General features: G+C 39.4%; 1 protein-coding gene across 7 annotated transcripts in view; it reads right to left on the bottom strand.

Annotated features, from left to right (window-relative positions):
• The window catches only part of tnika (TRAF2 and NCK interacting kinase a), a 94,577-nt gene that overhangs the window by 3,159 nt on the left and 68,168 nt on the right, over positions 1-23,250 (bottom strand). The window contains exons 14-31 of one of the 7 annotated variants that reach the window (XM_082171972.1): positions 22,262-22,348; positions 20,904-21,092; positions 18,866-19,153; positions 16,150-16,314; positions 15,222-15,467; positions 14,207-14,334; positions 13,986-14,125; positions 12,743-12,840; positions 8,458-8,633; positions 8,121-8,223; positions 7,875-8,018; positions 7,339-7,441; positions 6,890-7,060; positions 6,634-6,777; positions 6,372-6,506; positions 4,809-4,909; positions 4,456-4,605; positions 2,033-2,192 (exon numbers count right to left, since the gene is read on the bottom strand). In XM_082171972.1, coding sequence (XP_082028098.1) covers positions 2,033-2,192; positions 4,456-4,605; positions 4,809-4,909; positions 6,372-6,506; positions 6,634-6,777; positions 6,890-7,060; positions 7,339-7,441; positions 7,875-8,018; positions 8,121-8,223; positions 8,458-8,633; positions 12,743-12,840; positions 13,986-14,125; positions 14,207-14,334; positions 15,222-15,467; positions 16,150-16,314; positions 18,866-19,153; positions 20,904-21,092; positions 22,262-22,348 — 2,728 coding nt within the window. The remainder of the gene's footprint in view (positions 1-2,032; positions 2,193-4,455; positions 4,606-4,808; positions 4,910-6,371; positions 6,507-6,633; positions 6,778-6,889; positions 7,061-7,338; positions 7,442-7,874; positions 8,019-8,120; positions 8,224-8,457; positions 8,634-12,742; positions 12,841-13,985; positions 14,126-14,206; positions 14,335-15,221; positions 15,468-16,149; positions 16,315-18,865; positions 19,154-20,903; positions 21,093-22,261; positions 22,349-23,250) is intronic. The other 6 variants (XM_082171973.1, XM_082171975.1, XM_082171976.1 and 3 more) reach the window with 6 other exon arrangements.

Below are 23,250 nucleotides of genomic sequence, written 5' to 3'. Positions count from 1 at the left end.
GTTACTGTATTTGTTGAATTCATTGTTGTGATAACGCTGCGCAGTTTTACGTGTTCTAAACAATTGTTGTAAAAGTACATTCGAACATACCCACATCATTTGCCAAAATACTGATTAATCTTTATGTATAACACATGCTATGTTTATTTACATGGCCATAAACACCAGACGTGATAAACAATGTCAATAAACTAAACACAAATCTAAAGCAATAATACTTTCCTTACATAAACATAACTATTACCGAATGCTACATTTGGAAAATATAAAATTAAGCATGCTTTGTCGACAGAACCAGCTGCAATCGGTAAAGAATAATTGTGTACCATAACGACTGCAAGAAACAAGCTAAAGTTTGTAGCTTGATAGACGCTACAACTACAACTTCCGCATTTGTCCAGGACTCCACGCAGTACGAGCGGAAACCGAGGGTAACGCGGATATGACGCAATTGACTGGCGACTCCCAGCTCACCCCTGTTCTAACGCCCCGTTTCCTTGGATAAAATCGCAATTTTCTCACGATTTAAAAATAGTTGGAAACATTTGGGATATTGTAAGTAATCAACTTAACAAAATATATAACACTGCCCTTGAGATTTTGGGATATTTTAATGCAAAATTCTTACATATTGTACCTTTAAACCTCATATGGAAGAAGAAGAACTTGGATAAAGCACAAAAAGCTGCATTGAGGACTTGTGTGTGTATATATATATATATATATATCCCATTCACTGTCATTATATGGAAAGGAGCTGCTTGGAAATTCTGCATAAATTATCTATCCCTTTGATCTATCTGTCCCCAAGAATTGAACAAAATATCACAATAAATATATATATATATATATATATATATATATATATATATATATATATATATATATATATATATATATATATATATATATATATATATATATATATATTTTTTTTTTTTATTATATCTTCCTGGTTCCCATCGACCTTCATTGTATTAAACAGACATTCTGCTAAATATTTTCATACAGCTCCCTATATAAAGTTGGATAAACAAGAATATCAAACTTAATTCATCAACATACCATATAAAACAATATATACAGTATAACAAATCTCAACTTATTAATCAATTACATCATTGCAGAATGTAAATTATATTGTTACCCAGCTCTAATGTGATAAATGCAAATATAAGGCATGAGGATATTAAGATTTTATAAACATTAACATTATGATTTTCTGCAAAGCTGTTTTGAAACGATGCGTATTGTGAAAAGCACTACTAATGGCCTTTCAACATGAGTGAGTAAGGGGTGAGTAAATGATGAAACTATCCTTATAAAATACACTCCTTACAAACGGCAAAAACTGATCTCTGAATGCCATGCCATCTTTTCATACACAGTCTATTTTTCCACCTCCCCACAGACGATTAGCACGCATTGCATAGGAATCACCCTAAAGATGAATAATTCTGTCCGTGAAAACTACTAATAATCATAACAGCCTGCCAAACCACGAGAAGCTCTGCCCAAACACTCCCCCATTGAGATTATTATAAATGACAAAGCGTGCCAAAAGCCCTGAATCTTACAGATAATGTGTTACACAAACCAGCTCACACACACAAATAACCATGTTCATACTTCTCAAAACACGAGAGAAGTTGATGCATAGTTCGAATGTTTATGAACTCTGGGTGAACTACTTTTATCTCCTCCCACAAGGCAGAGGATTGTGTGGCGGCCCTTTGTAGTTTTCATGCACTTCTGTTGGCTGCGCATCCCTCAAGCTCTGCCGATGAGCTGGCAGAACAAGCTAACACAAACAGACACTGCGGTAGAGGCCAATCAGTGCCACTGTGAATGTGGAATCAGGGTGATATCAGTCGGCACAGCAAAATATGCTAGGTTCTTTTTAAGTATTCTCGGAGGATAAATATTTGATAAATTGAATAGGAGTCATTCTCTGGTCACTATGGCTTGTTTTGTTCTTGTACAGCAAGGATGGGTTACTATTGTATGTTTCTATTGAAACAAACAGACTCACCAACAGAGGTGGGCATCTCTCCCCACTGCAAGACCACGTCCTTGGTGATTCTGCCGTAAGTGTTGACATAAACGCCCTCATCTTCATAACACAGCAGCATTTCCATGCCATCAGTCTTAGGAAGCACCACAATGGCATGAGGGGTCACACTGCTCTGAATCTAAGAGAGGGAGAGATAGAGAGAAGAAAGGGTTATTTGCAGATCATGCTGCAGTGCTTAAAGAGACCATTAGAGGGCCACATAATCAATTTACATTTATTCATTGCATAAAGTATAGTATTCAGCCACGGCTCATCTGTATGGGCAGGCGGGGCAACAAAATATTCATCCACTAGAAGGATATCTATATAAAATAAAATCGTAACAAATATTTTTCAGATTTTCCAGACTATTTTAAGTGTTTTAAGTGAGCAGAATATATGAACATTTAGCACATGACGGCAGGAAGGTATCTAAAGCCCAATTTATACTTCTGCATCGAACTCACGCCGTAGCTACGTCGTAGGCTGTGTGTAGCACGCGTACCCTGACGTGCACCTCTCCAAAAATGTAACAACGTGTCAATTCTACGCGGACCGCAAGCAGGGGTGCAACTACCTCGTGTCAGAGGGGTATGCAGCAACAATTTTGGCGGCGGCGCCCACTGGACTACTGCGTCTTAAGGCTGATTTATACTTCTGCGTCGGACCTATGATGTAGGCTACTCGTTGGTTTTCTGCATCTTTGTCCGCGTGGACATGCAATTATTACACATACAGAGGAAGCATGTAAAGGCTGATTTATACTTTTGCGTCAGGACCTACGCCATAGCCTTTACGCTGTAGGCTATGCGTCGGTTTTTATTTATACTTCTGCGTCGTTGTCCGTGTTGACGTGCAATTACACATGCAGAGGGAGCATGTGAAACCTGAGGGAGGGGTTCTAGTAGACCAATCACAGCGCTTGCAGTCCGCGTAACGCGTTTTTACATTTTTGGAGAAGTGCACGTCAGGCTACACCATAGGCTACGACATAGTTACGGCGTAGGTTTGAGACAAAAGTATAAATCACCCTTTATGAAGCAGTGACAGAAACGTAGGAGACTGGTAGCCTATGCCTGGCTTTATTCCGTGCTGTCGTCTCTGCCGGTTTCAAAACATGCCTCCGTTTTATATTGTCATTTTCTGCTCATCTGGTACTTTGCTACCAAGCAACCCTTTTTCTGAGGCGACTTTCAGCATGTTTCCTATAACAACATCTGACATTTACGTTTTACGTGATGTGAGAAAGTTACATAAACCACGCAAAATCCGATCAGAGCAGTCAGACTCAAACGGATTTCCAGAAATGCGATTTGAATAGGATTTCAAACCATATGAATGTAGCTCGGTTTTTTGCCGTTCTAAATCGGATTTGGACTGACAGTTTGAACGAGGCTTAATTGAGAGCCATTGGACAAGATTTCAGACTGCCACGCTTATTTTCACTTTTTCTTACGGAAACCTCGCTCCAGACCAAGATGATATCAGTTTGCTTCAGCTATGTGTATATTTGCCTGAAGGTCTATAACTAGTTGGCATGTCTGTTCTTCCTTATCAAGGTATGAGTAGTAGCATATCAAATGAAAGAAATGTTACTTCTATTTGTGTGTCGTGTGTACTTCGAGCCTGTCAATCAACCTCAGAGCACCACCCTCAGGCTGAATTACACAAGGTCTAGACGTCTACCAAAAGTGTCTGCGCATGTGTTCAATGATTGGCTTATAATATAAAAGCTTACAAACAGTTTATCTTAAACTAGCACTAAGATCCAGAAATTGCCCTACCTAAATGTACAATCAGGAGCCGCTACTGATAGTATTTAATAAAAGAACACATTAAATTGCATTTTGGCAGCTGCTATTTAACATGAGTGTATATTTAAGCAGAGAATATTTCAGCTGAAAACATCTATTCACATTTACACGCATTATTCTACTACTATAGGTTTAGATGGCAAATTCTATCTATCCATCCATCCATCCATCCATCCATCTTTTGATACATTTCTAAAGAACGTGAGTAAATAAATAGCCTCTGTCTTCCTCAAAGCTCCTGAAACCTTTCTTACATTTTTCACACTTTCAAGTGCCGTGAAGGGACCATAACATGTGGAGGCATGTTATTTCACCAAGATTAGACTACAACACCCAAGAGCAACAGTGCCAAGGGAACCTCTGAACCAATCAAGAGGGTGTTGCCCATGACCGGCTCCCCTACCCAGAAGCACAACTTAATTGAGTTTTTACAGACGCCAAACCACAGCCTAGTATCACAGAGACTTAAACCACAGGACTAAACAGCTGCATTCATGTTTAATTTGTGGTTATAAATTATTTGTGCAAAAAAAAAGTGCAAAAATTAATTATTTAAAAAAATATTTGCATTACAAAAACATCACTTACATGTGATGGTATGTAGATGTCATAGGGGTTTCCAGAATCCACATCTATGACGTGAAAGCCCACACTAGACCCATAGATGACCTTTAACCTCTGACCCTCTTCTACAGTCAGGTCCACAAGCTGAGGCCTGTGCTGCAGTTCTGTGAACGACTGCCAGAGAGAAAGAGATACAGATAAAGAGATGGATGCTGAGTCTGGGGAACTAGTTAAACAGGCAGTTAATGCATGTAAACCTTTAAGCCATTTTCTTTCATTTACAAATTATTCTATCACATGTTGGTTAAATAAAAAAGTAAGCATAAAAGACATACACAGAGAGGGAAAGAGAGAGAAATATTGTTGCAGCATCATACCTTGAAAGCCATGAATTTATGGTACGGCTTGGGGGCCCATGCGTAAATCTCTACCGAGTTCTTCAGTGCGATTACCAGGAATTTGATTCTCTCGTATTTCACTGAAAACAAAGTAAATCATGCTTTCAGTTCCCTGCAGCTCACAGTGGCAGTCTGTCACATTCATACAAGAAAGCAGACTGTCCCCCGCTGCCACTCTCCATGCTGTTAGAGGTGTGTCGATTAGCATCAGAGATCAGATTAGCCTACTCTACCGTCTCAGACTTGACTTAGCCTCTGCTTAAAAAGGGAAGCTTTTATCTTTACAATCAATCACTCAATCAATAAATCAATCTATAAAGCACAATAAAACAACAGTGGTTGACCAATGTGCTGAACAATATCCTTTAAAGTGGTGGTATAATGCCATTTTCACAAGATGTAAAATAAATCTCTAATGTCCCCAGTGTCGATGTGAAGTTTTAGCTTAAAATACCCCCCTGATATTTTTATATAGCATGTTAAAGTTGTCACTTTTTGAGGGTGAGCAAAAACGCACCGTTTTTGTGCCTGTCCCTTTAAATGCAAATGAGCTGCTGCTCCCATTACAGAGGGCAGAGCTTCAACAGCTTGTGTCCTTTTACCTCATGCACTGAAAATTTCAAAAATGTTTAGCCTTTTATGTTCAAACCGGAGTCAGAAAAATTGGGGAGACTCAAGAAGAAGTGACAACATGTAGACAACATTTCTGAATGGTTTGTTGATGAATTTATGTAGCTTATGTGTAGTTCTCTTCTAGTCATTGATTAGCATATTCTGTCTTGATAATCTATAAATCGTGTTCAGGGAGCGGGGTTTATGTAAATTCTAGGGTTGGTGATGTCACTAACCCGGGAGGAATGTCGTGTAGTCCATACCAGCCGTTTGTTGTAGTCTTTAAAAAGCAATTTCTTTAAAAGCAAATATCTCCCTTTGCTTTGAACTTTGAGCGCCGTAACTTTGCAGATGTTGTTTGTTCACACACCAACATTACACACTAACTAAATTTAGAAAAGTGAAATCATAATCAACCACCCCTTTAAAAGAAAACTAAAAGACATAAAACAATATAATAATACGACACAAACACACAATTAGACAAACCCCACTTGACTTAGCGATTATAGGCCTTCTCAAAGAGAGGTTTTTAATTTTGCTTTAAAAAGTGATTCTGACAAGACTGTTCTAATATAGAGCGGCAGAGCTCCACAGTTTAGGGCCGGCTATGGCTTTTGACCCCCAAATTATGAACGTTTGCCTCATTCTGCACACTCAGAAAATACAGGCACACATGGTGCTATTACTTATATTAATAATTGTTGCTAATAAATAAATGAAATAATTTAAAAACAGATTAGCATTGAGATTTTCAATATACTGCTAATAATTATAATAATATATAGGAGTTTTAATAATATATAGGAGTTTTTATTTGGATATTAGTTGCTATTGTACATTATGGTGGTCTCTAAATTGATATTTAACTGGCATTGGATATCAAATACTTTTGGTATTGGATATCAATAGCAGAGATGGTTCACTTACCAACTTTATAGTGAATGCAGCCTTCCAGATCACCAACAGTGATCCAGCCCTGTTTCTTCTCCACCTCCGGATCATTGTGCAGTATCCTGTTTCTCAGCCATGACAAGTAGTAGACACGTAGTTTGTTTTTCTTCCCTGAAAACATCAATGACAAGGTTGACAAGCTAATAAAACATGGCGTGTATCCCCAAAACCACAAAGGCTTTTTTTTTAGAGTTAAAACTTTCATGACCTTATCAAGCTCTTTTGTTCTGAGACAAACCTGATATGGTGACCAGGACGTTTAGACCCTCCAGCACGTCCATCTGTTGGAAGCGTCGGCGGGTGATGAGATTATACACCTTGCCCTGACCGCTGCGGTCCAGCAGCATTAGACCGTTCTCAGTGCCCACCAAGAGGTTCACACCTGAGTGTCCACAAACATGAATTTGATTCTGACTCAAGAATTTTTTATCAGAAGAGGAATTGAAAGGCAACTGAAACTAAAAAAGGCATATATCAGAGAGAGCGTGATGTACCCCATAGAGCAGCACACAGGATCTCCGAGTTGAAGCGCTTCTTGTACTTGCGGATCTCTGGTGTGTCGCTGTGGGGTCTGATGTTGGTGGGGTTGACATTGACCACAGAGATCTTCCGAGCCTCATTCAGTTTGGCCTGCTCCTGACGCAACAACTCGTTAGCAAACAACACTGCAGAGGTAAGAAGACAAGAAAACACATTAAATGATATGAAAGACGCGGCATTTCATTCATAAACAGAACGTTTGGGCAAGAACCAAACCCGGCGGGAGGAAGCACGATTATTCTGTAATGCTCTTATCTCATTCAATGCCCAGCATAAACCTATTTTAAGCCCATTTTATCCAAAATATAGAGCTAGCCAAATTACTTTCCATAAATGTTGTTCCTTTCATTGTTGCGGGTGGTGATAACAAAATGTTTTTTTTTGTTGTGATTTGTATATTTACCGGCCGCTGAGCTCTCATCGTTGTCGTCTGTGGGGGAGGTTTGATATACACGTGGATCCACAAAAGGAGTGAAAGAAGCTTTCGAACCACCGCCAAGACCAAACTGATACAAAAAAACAAATGTACCATATCAGCTCCAGTAAAATGATTTAATAGCAGGCATTTAGAGAAACACTGTCTGAGTTTGGGGCTAAAAATACAACAGGAGTGCCATTCCTCTGTTTAGATAATAGATGTGTCAGACAATTTTGGTTTTATGACTCAGCAGGGAATTTTAGACTTTCACATGTGACTATGAATCAGTAAATAATGTTTGTGTCAGAGTTATGAAAATGTTAAGAGTCATTATAACAGCAAAGTGTTTTCCTCATATTTTTAGGCCCTTTGTCCTCATTTTAATGGCAGTCAAGTAGAGAGAGCGCTGCAAATTATTGCGAGACAAGGGCAGGACAGGACTGGGAAATAACGCAAGCCAGTTTCATTAGCTTGGCCTGGCTAAATATATCAGATCCTTACCCCTCTTAAATGTTATCTACCTCATCCATAGAGTCCAGGTCCTGGGAATTAAGGCCTGTTGGAGTTCCTGATGGGGAGTGGCTTTGCTGCACCAGGTCTGGTAGGTTCCCATGGCCTGCGAAACCGTTGCTCTCGCCGTGGCCCAAGCGCTGCCTCTCATTGGTCTATACAGAAGAACAAAATTTAAAAGTGATCAATTTGAGGAACAAGAGAGAATCCAAGTCTTTTTGGAGGTAAATAACATCTAATGTGACATGGTATCTCACCTCTCTCATTTTTAGGGTACCATCTTTAGAGTCATCATTGTAGGAGTCACCGAAGGACTCATGGCTGCTCGTAAAAGACTCGTTATTTCCCTGAACAGAGGGCCTGAGGGAGATAAATACGGGAAACTTGAATTTTGCAGATTCACATTAAATCAGCATTCTTTTCAGTCCTCCTTTATTGATAGATGTAAGAAAGATAATGAGAAGTGATAGGATAAAAAGTGGTGAAGGGGATCATGAAACAAACTGCCCACATAAGCCCTGATTGCTGGGCCAAAGCTCAGACAGAAAAAAATATTTTGAGGAACAAGAGAGAACTGATGGTGCTTGCACTTACATGATCCTGGGAATGTCGCTGACTGGTACCGTGCCGTCATGCCCTACAGTCCCATCCTCATCCTCACTGCTCTCAGTGTCCTCACTGGAGGAGGAGTAGTCGGTCAGTTTAAGGGGCGGCCGGTTGATCTCATCTATTCGCAACTCCCTCAGTTCTTTAGCCAAGGCAGTCAGATCCTGAAAGACAGACAGAAAGATTCATATAACAAACTAGAATAGTGACACTAGTAACTTCAGTAGTGTGACCGTAGCTCAGTTGTGGATATAGCTTTGACAATATCAAGGTACTTTTGTCAATGTTACATTAATTAATGTAGCTGTGTGCACAGTACAAAAAAAAAAAAACAGTAAAGTGTTAGAAAGTCTGTGTTTTTCTTTTGTGAATCAATTCATTCTGATGGTTCAAGAAAGATCATTTTTGACTGGTCAACCAATTTATTATAATGAATCGGTTCATTTTTATCACACATTCTTTGATGAAGCAATACATTTTAGTGAATCAGTGAAAAAAAAACGATACCAAAATGCATAAAAAAAATTACACATTTAAAATACTATACATATTTAAAATAATATACATTTATTTTATACTAAGTATACTACAAACCATTAACATATTTACTGACATATCGCTTGAGACTTACTGATACAGATATTATAATTTAACTTTATTTGGAGTACTTCTTTATTGCACAATGCACATTTCTTAATAGTAAGCCTAAAATATGTTTTAATATCACTATTAGTAGGGATAGTATGATCTCTGTATAATATGAGGTTTTAAATGCAAGATATTTAAAGTGCGCCTAAAGTATACTTGCAAAAGTTCCACTTTTCCACAATAAAATATACTTAAGTATATCTTTAGTTGGACCTTAGCACTACTTCTGGATAAATAAAGTGCAAGAAGTACAAAATTAGTTGTTCCAATTTAGCAGACTTTAAGTATACCAATTTAAAATACTAAAAGTACAATTGCAGAGTATTTCTATTAAGTACATAAATATGTAAATGTATTTGTAGCATACTTAGGATAAAATAAATATTTCAAATACATTTTAGTATATTTATTTTTCACTAGGGTTGAAAAAGTTTGGTTCAACTGGTTTCACTAGTTTAACTGCTTTCACTGATTCATTTAAGTGGGCTTTGCTTACAGAGCAAACAGGTCTGTGGATGATGCAGTCAACATGGGACTGCACTATATCCTGCAACATCTTGACAGACCTGGGACTTATGCACGGATCTTATTTGTGGACTTCAGTTCGGCCTTCAATACCATCATCCCTGATCTTCTCACAGCCAAACTGACTCAGCTCTCCATGCCATCCTCAATCTGTCAGTGGATCTCCAGCTTCCTGACAGACCGGCAGCAGCGAGTGAGACTGGGGAAGCTCACATCCAGGACCCTCACCATCAGCACTGGCGCCCCCCAAGGGTGCGTTCTCTCCCCACTGCTCTTCTCCCTGTACACTAATGACTGGACTTCTAAAGACCCCTCTGTCAAGCTCCTGAAATTTGCAGACGACACCACCGTCATCGGTCTCATCCAAAATGGTGACGAGTCTGCTTACAGACTGGGGGTTGAACAGCTGGCTGTCTGGTGCAGCTATAACAACCTTGAGCTGAACACGCTCAAAACAGTGGAGATGATTGTGGATTTCAGGAGAAAATCCCCAGCACTCCCCCCTCTCACCATCATGAACAGCACTGTGGAAGCAGTGGAGTCATTCAGGTTCCTGGGCTCTACCATCTCTCAGGACCTGAAGTGGGCAAATCACATTGACTCCATTGTGAAAAAGGCCCAGCAGAGACTGTACTTCCTTCGCCAGCTGAAGAAGTTCAATCTGCCACAGGAGCTGCTGATCCAGTTCTACTCAGCCGTCATTGAGTCTGTTTTAAGCACTTCCATCACTGTCTGGTTTGGTTCAGCTACCAAATCGGACATCAGGAGACTACAACGGACAGTCCGGACAGCAGAGAGGATTATTGGTGCCCCCCTGCCAACCCTCCAGGACCTGTACTCTTCCAGAGTGAGGAAGAGAGCAGGTAAAATCATCACAGACTCCACTCACCCTGGACACCCCCTGTTTGAACTGTTACCGTCAGGACGGCGACACAGATCACTGGCCACAAGAACATCCAGGCACAGGAACAGTTTCTTTCCACAGGCCATTTCCCTTCTGAACACTTAACATGCCCCCCAAGGCATATGCCTGCAAGTGCAATACTCCCACTGTCTAGTGCAATATTCTCTTAACTCAGGTGATATTTATATTTATATTATTCATACTACTCAAAATACTGTAAATATGTTCATAATCTGTAACATGCACTAGACTCCCACTGTCTAGTGTAATATTCTCTAACTCAGGTGATATTTATATTTATATTATTCATACTTCTCAAAATACTGTAAATATGTTCATAATCTGTAAATGTTTATTCAGACTAAACCCAACTGTGACCCCTTTTTTTTTACTTTTTATACTATTTTATTTTATTTTATTTTTTTATATATTTTATTCTTAGAATTTGTATTACTATGTTTCTTGTTGTATTTGTATTTGTATTTGTATATGTGCACTGGAAGCTTCAGTACCAAGAAAAATTCCTTGTGGGTGCAAGCACACTTGGCAATAAAGCTCTTTCTGATTCTGATTCTGAAGTCACCACACATTAATCCTAAAGTTTTTAAAGTTGAACAACTTTAATATTTGAGTATCTTATAGCACAGTTTCAAAGTAGCTCCACCAACACTGGTGATAAAGGTTATTAAAATGAAAAGTTTGATTCCCACTCAGCAGCCGCACAATTTTTATTAGAAGCTTGTTCAAATAGAAGATTCAACTGCAAAGAAAGGACAGTAGTATGACTATGAATGATAAAACAAACTTTCTTTTTAATTTGAGAATGATACAAAACTCACAAATTAAGATACATTCACAATCTCCCCTACAATAAAAAAATATAGTAATATTTATAAAATAAATATAAAATAACTCTGCAATGATTTCCTGAGTATTTCGGAGCTTTCAAGCAAAGGTCATCCATGTTTAGTTTGTTTTCGACCTGTAATCCCAGCTCTAGGCCCAACATAAAAATGCCCCCTCGTGAACTTTAGTTGCTATGGAAACAGCAAGGCTCCTAACAAACAGCTGGGGTTATTTGCGTTGCGGTGAAGAATCTGAGCCAAGTGGGGAGAATGACACACAACTACACAGAGTCCATTGACAAAGCCACTGGCAATGCGGCTCAGTGAGAAAGCTGAGAGGGTGAAAGAGGACAAGCTTTTCTCAAGTCAGCGTTGCTATTGAGATCAGCAGGCAAGAATTCCCACAGTCCTCTGCCAAGCAACCTTTAGATTGAGAGGGGCCGAGAGAAAGATGGATGGGAATGTTACCAACCCTTAAATATACTTTTTTTCAATATAGTAATCATTAGTTTCCTCAAGTCAAAGCCAAAATGGTTCACAGAGAGACAAACCAGTTTCATAAAAATAAACCTATAAAGTAAAACACATAAAAACCTATAAGGTTTGGTTTTTCATGCAGTTGTAGAAGAGTAAGCAAAGTAAAGGCCATATGTTTTATTCCCAACTAATAAAATGTATACCTAGAATGCAATATAAGTAACTTTGGATAAAATGGCCAACCAAAAGCATCAGTATAAATAAATATTAAAGGGATAGTTCACCCAAAAATGAAAATTCTGTCATTTATTCACCACCCTCAAGTTGTTTCAAACCCGTATGAATTTTTTTTCTTCTGCTGAACGCGAGAGATGACATTTTGAAGAATGTCAGTAACCAAACAGTTGATAGGCCCCATTGAAGTAGTTGTAATTGTTAAGTAGGAAAAACAATGTAATAACTTAAAAACAACATATTTAATATCAATACTATTGATAGTTATTGCAAGCGAAAGGTAATTGGACACACTGGGCCAAAATCTGATATTTACAGAGCTTCAGCCAAGAATTTTCATTTCAGATATCTCTAATTTCACAAATGGAAAACTGGCAAAGAGGACAGTCTGAACAATGTAACCACTGGGACATTTGGCCTCCAACTGTAAAACAGAACCTGCGTCTGAAGCTTGTTTAGTCTACAACTGTGTTTGGAGGTCATATCTACATTTAAAGAGAACTAAAAGCACCTTCAAGGAAATGCTAGATTAAATAAAGAGACAAGACAAAGCAAAGTAGGAAGTTCAAACAAGTGTACGTTTAGACAGGAAATTCATTATGGCTAGATAATATTTGAGGGCCGTTGGGATCCAACTTACCGTAGGTCGACTGGGTTTGTTCACCTCTCTGCCCTCCTCCTGACTGGGCTTGGAGGTCTCCTGTAATGCCACTGGAGAACCTTCTGATTTACCAGAGCCTGGAAAACACATATAACAGGACATAACCACATGTTCAAGACTGGTGGACATCAAATGTAAAAGTTTAAGAAAAACCCACACTGATTGACCCTTATTCCGATTATTGGGCAGGAAATATACTTTAAGACAACTTGTTCTCAAACAGTGTTCTAAAACTGAGATATTGCCATTATTGTAAACAACAATATACAAAAGGCTCAACAGCTGGCCTGTGATATTCTTTACCTATGAATACACCTACTGGACTGGACCGGAATATCTAAACAACTCAAGTGCACAAAACAGGCAAACAACGTATCCAGAACGTCATACTATACATCCACTTCACTCTCAGGACAAGCGCAGCACTGCACATCTGACATGGTAAACGGGGTGGAACAGGAACAAGAGGATCCTAGCAAAAACAACCAGGATGAAGTCTGAAAGAGTGCCCGCTCCTTCAGTCCAATGGTGGTTGTCCACCCACCCACAATCACTATGATTTTAAATGAGCATGTCCGAGTAGTAAGTGCAGACGATAGCGTTCTGCCTAAAGTGATTTTGCAAAAGGCATCAACTATGAAACAAAGATAAGCCAGCAATAAAGCAGCTCTGCAGAAGACAGTGGTGTCATCATCCAGCTCAATTCAGTTGAAGTTTTGTTTTCATCCAATAATGTCAATACTGCAGAATCACTGAATATTAAGTGTCTTTTAAACCCCAACTAAGCAAGCCAAAGGCAACACTGTCAAGGAACCTAAACTCCATAAGGTGACTGAATTGGAAAAAAAAAATGTTTGGGGGGGAGATACCAGACTCTGTCAGGGGGCACATTCTCCTCTGCCATAACAAATAGTTTCATAACAAAAGGTTTGATCATGTATGCCCAGGTTTGAATCTGGCCTAGATGACGTCCTAAACATCTCTCCCCCAATTGCCTGCCTCTACTGTCCTGTAAATAAAAGCTTAAAAAGCATTTCTTTTGGATGGTGTGCAGTGGTTGAGGCTCAAGGCTGCTATCCAGAAGGATCGTTTGATCATTGAAAATCATTGATTAATCACTTGTACTTACTCTCATTAAAAACTTTATGCATGAAAGTTATGAGTGATGTTATTTCCTCTACAGAAACTCAAGAAAACAAAGCAAAAAGAGGAAGACACTCACGTCTTGGCTGGTTCCTCTCACTGGATCCAGGATGGGAGCCACCCTGAGAGCTGGGTGTGCTGGAGCTGGATGAGCCATTACTGCTGGTTCTTTGCAGAGCCACGTCCAGAGACAACTCCGTCCTCCTCAGGTCTGGATTACTAGAGAGATCAGGATACAGTCAGTGCTTGAATACACCAACACAGAGCAACAGCTCCAGCATGTGATCGGACAGAGCTGACCTGTTGCGGATGAGCTGAGAGGCTGCCCGCCCCCCTCCAACGGACTCCCCGTTCCCCGGAGAGTTCTTCCTCATCAGAGCAGGGGAGATAGAAGTGGTCCGCTGGGGCACCTGGGTAGTACCGCACAACTTCAATCAAACAAACAAATGACCAAACGTCAGAGACGAGGGATCGCAGCATGATTATTACAATCAGTTGCTTTAAAAACATAAATAGAATATGAATATTTTAATAATAGTCTTTGAATAATTTATATGAAACAAAAAATGTCAATGTACTTTTGGGGGGGGGGGGGGGGGTCAGCAAGATTTGTTTTCTTAAATTAATACTTTTATTCAGAAAAGATGCATTGAACTGATTTCTATTTCAAATAAAGACTATTCTTTCAAACTTTATATTCAAAGAACCATGAAAAACAAAATGTATTACGGTTTCCCACAAAAATATTAAGCAGCACAACTGTTTTCAAAATTGATAATGAGTAATGTTTCTTGAGCAGCAAATCAGCATATTAGAATGATTTCTGGATGACTGGAGTAATGATGCTGCAAATTCAGCTTTGCCATCACAGGAATAAAATACATTTAAAAAAAATACATTTTTAATTTTAACACTTTAAATTTTACATTTATTTTTAATTAAATAAATGCAGCCTTACAAGCATAAGAGACTTCTTTATTAACCAAAAAAAAAAAAAAAACTGACCCCAAACTTCTTAGTGTAGTGTATTCACCAAAAATATTATCAAAACATTATCTCGTCAGGTGTAAAACCTTGAAAAAGGAAAAAGTGCATCAGTGAAGTTGATTATAGGAATAATTAGGGGTGGGACAATACTCCGTGCAATACGAGCTGGAGCCAAATATCGATATTTTAATTAATAATAATATCGATATTTTTTCAATAATAAAATAAGGCGCTCTAAATATATTTCCCTGCTCCAAGCGTAATATCGTGAGCCATGTATCGTATCGTAAAGTACCTTGTGATTCCCACCCCTAATCATAATCCTGACCTTGGGAGGAATGTCTTCTTCCCTCAGCCAGGGGGAACTGCGGTCAGGTTTTTCCTCGCGACTGGCCATGCGAGGGGCCGGAGGGGGCATCTCGGAAGTTGGGTCTGAGTTCTGCCGTGGCATCTCTGGCCGATGGGACACCAGGCTCTCCTGGAATGCTGAAACGCCCTTGGCAGATTGATCATGCAAGGACTGAGAGACTGACAGAGAAGAGCTATGGGACCTCACTGGAACCAAATGAGCCATCTAAGAGGAGCAAGAAACCATCAAGTGCTTAGTTGAGGATTCGGATACTTTTTCACCAATTATTTTTCATGACCTTTACAGTCATTTTTGATTACTGGATAAGAATGGTTTAGAAATTATTAATATTATTATTTTTTAAATCATTAAGAGATTGCGGTGTAGATTTCCATGGGTATGTCAGGAACTAATCTTTTGAATAATAAGTATTAATAAATGTTATATCTGTACAAATGTCGTCAATAAGACCCTTAATGGACAGACTGATGTGTCACTGACTTATGAGCAAATTTTAGGGATGCACAATATTAAAATTCTGGCCAATTTACCAATAATTATTTACATATGATAATATCCAATATTACAATTCTGTAATAGTAAAAAAAAAAAAAAAAAAAAAACTAAAAAGTGAAGGAAAAAAAATGGAATGCTGCAAGTGTATTCAGGCATCACAACATTATAATGTACAGTATAAAAAAAAAAATCATTTTGGAGATTTACTAAAGATTACATGCAACAGTGTTATTAAATTATTAGTGTTTTTAAAGATTAACAAATGTAATCTACATGTAAAAATAGAGGAAATGAAAATGAACAATTAATACAAATTATATAGTCCTGATATACTGTGCATCCCTATTGAAAATGATTGCTTTTAATAAAAAAGGCTAAAATGTTGTTGTACCTGAGGCTCCACAGGGCGGTGTACAGGAGGGGTCCGTGCCGGCTGCATACCCCCACTGCTGAAGGACTCAGAGCGTGGCGGAAGGGAAGGGTCAGAGATACGGTTAGCCACTTTATGCTGCAGCGCAGGAGAGCTCTGGCGGTTCAGTTTGGAGCGCTCCTCAACCTTCATGAATAATAAAAAGCCATATAAGAACAGGCCACACCGTTTGTCCCAGCCACCACCACCAAAAAAAAAAAAATAGCAAGACCCTGAAAAATGCCTTAGAAATGACATACTTGGGAAATGCACAAGCCAATATTACTTAAATTAATCAGTAGAAACGATCACACCATCTGAAAGAGAAAAGCAATCTACTCAGCTAGAAGCTGAATTAGCCGTTGCATGTTGATGAGGTCCTTCATACAACAATCAGTTAGAGCAGACCAGCACCTTCTATAAGCAGAGAGACTGATCTTTGAGAGGTGAAGGAAACTACTTCAACTAAGTTTAATGGGCAAAGAATCTGCTTTGGCAATAGAAAAACCCGCCACACTGTATGAGACACTGCTTGATTTTAGTTCTTATCTAATTTCTAAGAAAGTCAACAAGGTAATCATTAACATTTAATTCGATCCGTATCTGTATTCATGAGATGTGGCATGTATCCAAGTCTGAATATGTGAAGTCTTTCAGTGTCTCACAAGTTGAGGGCTTTTTGTTTGCACCAACAGATCCTTTTAAATAACTAGACAGACATTGGTTAACCATCTTAGAGTCTCAGAAATGCGGATTCCTATTGAGGAAGAAGCTTGTCAAATTCAAAAAGAAAGGAGTGGTTAGTGTGGAGATGAATGGCAGCTTGCTCAGAGATATGATTACACTATGTCAAGAGTCATAATTCAGGCTATTTACAACTAAATGATCCATCATGTGTTGTTTAAAAGCACTGGCTACATTGGTTAAGATAGTTTTGCTTGTATTGTTAATCTAACAGTGTGTCCTAATCGGGCGCAATGCAACAAGACATTTGTATGTTTTCAATGAACATGAAACTACTGCGGGACTGACACAATCACAGCCAATAAGAGGATATTTGACTTTCAAGTGCTGCAGGAATGAGCTGTGCTCCTCAGAACCATTTCATTTTTAGCTCAATTTGTCAGAGCACTTAAAACAGCCAGAAAAAGATGCTCATAAGGTCTAAGAATGGGTGATTAAGCAGTATTCAGATTAAATAACAGCTTATTTTCTGCAATAATATAAAGAAAATCCTATTGTCAAGGGAACAACAGTGACACTAACTTCTAGGTTGGCATATAAAATGACATCATCCCTGCAGCAATCGGTTATGTGAACTGGGAATATAGACCAATGAGATTTTGCAATGGGAAGGGCTACCCAGCGCAATGCCATTGAAATAAAAACCAAATGATCGACAGAATGTCCTGTTGCTCTGCGCTTGACGAAGCTGGCTAGGTTATGGTATAGAGAAACTTGTGGAACTCATTCAGCTTTCTAGTAGTACTGCTAAAAAATCTGAACACTTCCCAATATTAAAAATACAATGGATGTTTTTCAGACTAAATATTAAACCATTCATTGTTAACCTCTCTCAAAGGTTGTTTGATTTATATGATTAGCAGAGTTCACCACATGCCACCTTGCAAGAGAAAAAGAGGAGTTCCATCACCAACGGACAATGCACCCAGAAGCACCCAGCGATGGACTGCACTGACTGCTAAAGCTTACACAAACACAGAGGCCATCCAGGAGGAGTGGTGGGCCATCTGATGGGGCTCAGAATCAGGACCAGGGTCAAACAAAAGACAGAGGGGCTTTCATGATGTCACTGATTGAGTTACAGACAGTAAGATGGGAATGGAAGGGGCTTATGACATGTGGAGTACTGACTGAACGACTGGTTAACATGTCTGTTTAATTGGGCAGTTGTATAATTTACATATATCGATTTTGGAATAGCATTCAGTAACTAAAATATTGGGCGAGTATGTTGCATTTTATTTTGAGGATTAAGAAAGCAAATCAATAATACAGTTCAAGAAAAGCTATTTACATCTATTTACAAAGATCGCTAACTCCCTCAATTAACGAGGGGCCTGATCGTCATCATGTTGGAGGAGGAGAACGGGGAGCCTACAGGGGATAAATTAGGGCTCAACGAGGATGAGCGGCGCTTACCGCTAACTGGGGATGGTGACCTAGAGGAGACTGGGCTTGCTCTGGGTGTGTTTCTAGGGGAGAGCCCCATCCAGCGAAAAACAGAACTAAGTGGCTCAGCCTTTTTACGGGACTTTTGATGGGGCTTGCGATGCACATTAAAATAGCCCTCACGTTCAAAAGAATTGGAGCGCCAGATGGGCTGTTTAAATCTCAGCCCGAACCGCTCCTTTGAAGACAGGTCCACAGCAGAGGAGCTGCGATTAATGTGAACCGATTTATCTGAAGTGAATGTTGCGAGGGGCACGGCCCACTCCCATTGTGGTACCATCAGGAGGTCCTTGGTTGGCACAGAGTTTGAACGCTTATCTTTAGCCATTATACCTCTAAGGGAGTGCTCTGGGGCTGACTGGGACAGAAAGTCCTCCTCATCGGTGATCAGACACTTCTGGTTAACAGCGATTTGAGGGACCAGCTCAGCACCTACATCTAGTCTATGGCAGAACTTACGAAAGTACTTCAATTCTGAGGCTGAGGCCAGGTCCTCTGAACTAACCACTTTAGTGACAGCTGGGTTGGGCTTGCGTTCGCAGACCTTCTGCCTGGCCCTAAGCTGGTGCACCTTCTGGCTAATGTTCTCTCGACTTTCTTGCAGGCCTGAGACATGGATGGTTGGCTTCTGCTGCTTCCGTTGCTGTAAATGCTGTGTGATCTGTTCACTAATAGGGAGAAGCAGTTTAGCAGGGACTGAGGGGGTCCGGTGGGGGGGGTGCTGCTGACAGGAAGGGGATGAGGAAGGCTTGTGGTTGATGGGTCGGGTCTTTTTTAAGGGCCGGCCATGGACCTGAAACAGTGAGTCAAGAGTTTTTTTGTTAAACACAGATAAGTTGGTAAAAAACAAAAAAAAACACTAAACCAGCTGGGCCAAGCACACACTACAAGACTGAAGCTCATATCACTTTCACGCTGAAGTTTTAAAGTCTCAGATCATCAACTTGCAATGTGTTGCCAAAGATGTTCATGTGCGAGTCCTTGTGAGTTGCACTAAGAGTCGTAACAGATGTAATGTTGAATTTCAAACTGGCTGGACACGTCTCTCCTTCCATGTTTTTAAGAATCAATTCTCGTGTTAAAAGTGCATTCAGTAATTGTTTGGCTAGATATAACGTCACTATTCTTCGTATACTTTAAATACCAGTGGTGTTAGATACTGCACTGCCATCTATCAATGTGGATCAGCATGACTCTCTCTGAGTTTTATGCAGCTTACACTGATACTAGTGAGTTTTATAAAGCAGTCTAAACTCACTCACAAATTCACTTACCTGTCCAACAAACAAAAAACACTACTCAGGATTTTCCACATTGTGGACCCTTACTGACGTCGGCATACCATTTTTTGTCTATGTTGGTCTGTCTTTAAACCATTTTCACTTCGGCAGCTGAAGAGCGTGATTTTCTTCCACGTTCAGTCAAACACCACGGATCACGTTATTTCAACATGACAAAATACAATGAGGGGGTGACTCGCACCATACAAAATTAAACACTTTTTATCGACAACTATTATGACTTCATCTCATCACACTTCACAAAAACAATTTATTTATTGTTTAAAACCTTTTAAATTAGCACCAAACTACTGAATGTGCCTTTAATTTGACATTTATGCATTTAGCAGATGCTTTCCAAAACGACTTACAAAATAGGAACAAAGCATTCATCAAAGAGCCAATAATCATTGTAGTACACAATGCCAGATTTATTAGACAACTAGTTTAGGAAACTAGAGAAGAAATGCAGAGGAGATTTTTTTTATTTATATGTGTGTGCACGAGTGTGTGTACGTGCGTGCACAGTGACTTTAATATGCGTGCACGCTTGTGTGAAAACACATTTTGAGATCTGTGATTACTAGTTTGTGTAGCAACCTTGTGTCTTGTAGTGTGTGCTTGGCCTAGGAAAGCAAAGACAAAATCAGAACGCTGTGATGACTGTAGATCAAAAGAAAAGAGTCCAGATTACATCACAAAGACATTAAATACTGTTTCCTTCAGTTATATATAATGTTCTAAAAAGACTGAAGACTGTGCTGGCCATTTTGCTGATATTCTAGGATAAATCAAGAGAGTTAATCTGTCCAGTTTCATTTTGCTGAATCAGCATCAGTGGTCTTAGACTTTCAGGTAAAGTTTCCAGGCTGCTGACCCTGAAAAGTGTGCTGGAAAATATTTCTGCAGTGCAACACAGTTTCCTAACCAGGCACAATGCGTTTCCAGTGACAAGCAATTTGTTTGTGTGCACAGTACGTGAAACAGTGTGAGACATGAAGTCAATAAGAAGATTTAATGTACAGTTTAATGTGCTGTTTAATGTACAGTTATTAAGAGCAGGATTTTGGACCAATCAGATTTCATTGAGGGCGGGGCTAGAGAGTGTGCAACTCATGTTGCTTGTCATGGTCACAGCTGGTTAGGACAAAAACTAAGATTTGCATTAAAGAACTTGTTCCTTAAATCGCATCATCCCTGGAGTGTAACACTGCTGCAATGCTGGAAAAAGGACAAATTCAGTCTAATTTCAAGGTTTCCCACCTCTTTGGCCCAGTTAGGTTTATCACTGGGGTTAATGGCATCTTTGTAGTGGTAGAGTGGCTTCTTCTCTGCAGGTCTGGAGTCTTGTTGCTGTTGTTGGAGAGAGACAAGGAAAGCCCTCTCCTGATGGAGCTGTCTTTGCAATCTCTCCGCCTGTTTCTGTTCCTCCAGCTGTTTACGTTTATACTCCTGAAGACACAGAGAGAGAGGATGATAGTTTAAATAACTATTGTGTGATGTCACATAAAGAGCTTTGCAATAAATGATTCAAACAAGCACAATGATCATACACTGGCACACAAACACACAAAAACATGCACATGCTGGATCATTTAAGGGGTATACGTTGCTCAAGACAAATGGGAGCATACAAAATCCAGGTGAACAGCCATTCAATGCCAGGCATATGTTCTGCCTTGATGGCAGAGATCTGGGATGGTGTGAGATCAGCTTCAGATGAAAAAAAAAGGTTTCAAGTATCCTCTAGACTCCTCTAAAAAGTTACATCTGAAGCTATAGAACTGAACTACCTGGAACAAAGTCCTCTGTGCAGTTTTGCAGTCTTTTATCATTCTCTTTTCTCCTCAGTCTACCTAGTGGCTTCAATGAAAAGCAAGTTTTATTGCATCTTTCTGGCCTCCTCTACAGTTCAAAACTCCCATGAGAGCAGAGAAAGAAGGGAAGACTTGCTCTGGTCTACACCTTTCCTGGTTTCACTTCAAATGCATCAAAGCATGGGATTTCACAGGAACAAATGTTTTAATTTGCTAAGGATAAAAAAGCTCTGCTGTCATTTGCCCATCAACTTGATAAATTATTTGCACACAATACACAAATAACAGCTTGTTTTCTTGTGCATCTGTTGGGACAGTACAACAGTTATAGCAAAAAAAGGACTTCCAGCATTAATGTGTAGATTAAAATGTCATCATGAATACACATGATGTATCGTACATAAATACGTTAACAACATTACAATTAATATCTATTTAACTGATGCACGTATGAGCATATACTGTATGAACAGTGGCACAGTAGTGACACAGGTGGCTTCTTGAACAAGAAAAAAAATGTAGGGCGGAAATTGATTTTGGCCAATGGAATGGATAAGATTGTTGTTCTTGTTGTTCTAAAACCTGTTATTTCTCACATATTACAGGCACAAACAAATACAAAACAAAAATGACAATTCAATAATTTCAGCACATCAATGCAAAATAAAACATAATCGTGATTCTGCAAGCACAAAAGGAATAAACAAACAGAGAGATATAATTTAGGTCAGCGCAGCGGCGGGTCAGGGGAGAGGAGGGACAGGGTTTAGGGCTACAGCAAGGCGAGTGTCTTCTCTCGGTTACCAGTAGGAGCGCCTGCTCTTGCAAGAGCTGTTGCTGCAGGATCTCGAGCTGTCTCTGTTCCTCCTCCAATTGACGACGGATATACTCCTACAGACCCGCCACGACGCAAGAGACAGAAAGACAGGAAAACACAGAAGACTGAGTTTATCACAGTTTCTACAGGATTCAGAATGAAAGTGTGACAGTAGAATATCACAGAAGATGATAAAGAAGTGTGAGATGAAAAGAACAGAATGACAGATAGCTAGCCATAAAGACATTCATCTTCTAAACAATAGACTTTTGTCCTGCGTCCGAATATGCCTACTTCCAAAAAGCAGTAGTATGTCCGAATTCATAGTACTCATAAACCGTTAGCAAAAAGTATCTAAATGACCAACAACTTCCAACGATATTCAGGAGTGCGCATCCGATGGACACTTTACTGTCCCATGAGACCACGGGTAGATCAGATGGTGAATGTAGTGCATCTGAATTTCCTTCTCACTACACACATTCATACTAAATAGAAGACGCCTTTCTAACGGCCGAGAAGAAAGTTTCACACTAAATGTAGTACCTACAGTATGCGATTTTCAGTGAAAGATAGAACAAAAGCTAGTTAACTAGCTTGCTAGAACCATAGAACAACAGATGGATAAAATTACAGCTAGGTAGCTGGAGAAACCCTAGTTAGAAAGAAATTATAGCTAGCTAGGTTGAATGATAGCAAGATAAAAACTTAGCTAAAATGATTGTTTAATAGACAGATAGGTAGATAGAATGATAGCTACTGTAGCTAGACCATAGATAGAAAAACGATAACTAGCTAGAACGATAGTAAAATTGCTAAAATGGTAGCTAGAATGATAGAACGATAGATAATTTCTTAGCCAGAAATTTGATGACATGTTTTTTTGATTGAATGTGTGGAGAGGGAAAGAAAGAGCCCACTGGGGGTTTGTACATCAGCACACCTGAAGCAGTGTGCCTGAGAGGACAAAAATAGG

The sequence above is a fragment of the Leuciscus leuciscus genome (assembly GCF_965113295.1).
Source record: "Leuciscus leuciscus genome assembly, chromosome: 6".
Taxonomy (NCBI): domain Eukaryota; kingdom Metazoa; phylum Chordata; class Actinopteri; order Cypriniformes; family Leuciscidae; genus Leuciscus; species Leuciscus leuciscus.
This window is presented reverse-complemented; position numbering and strand designations above follow the sequence as displayed.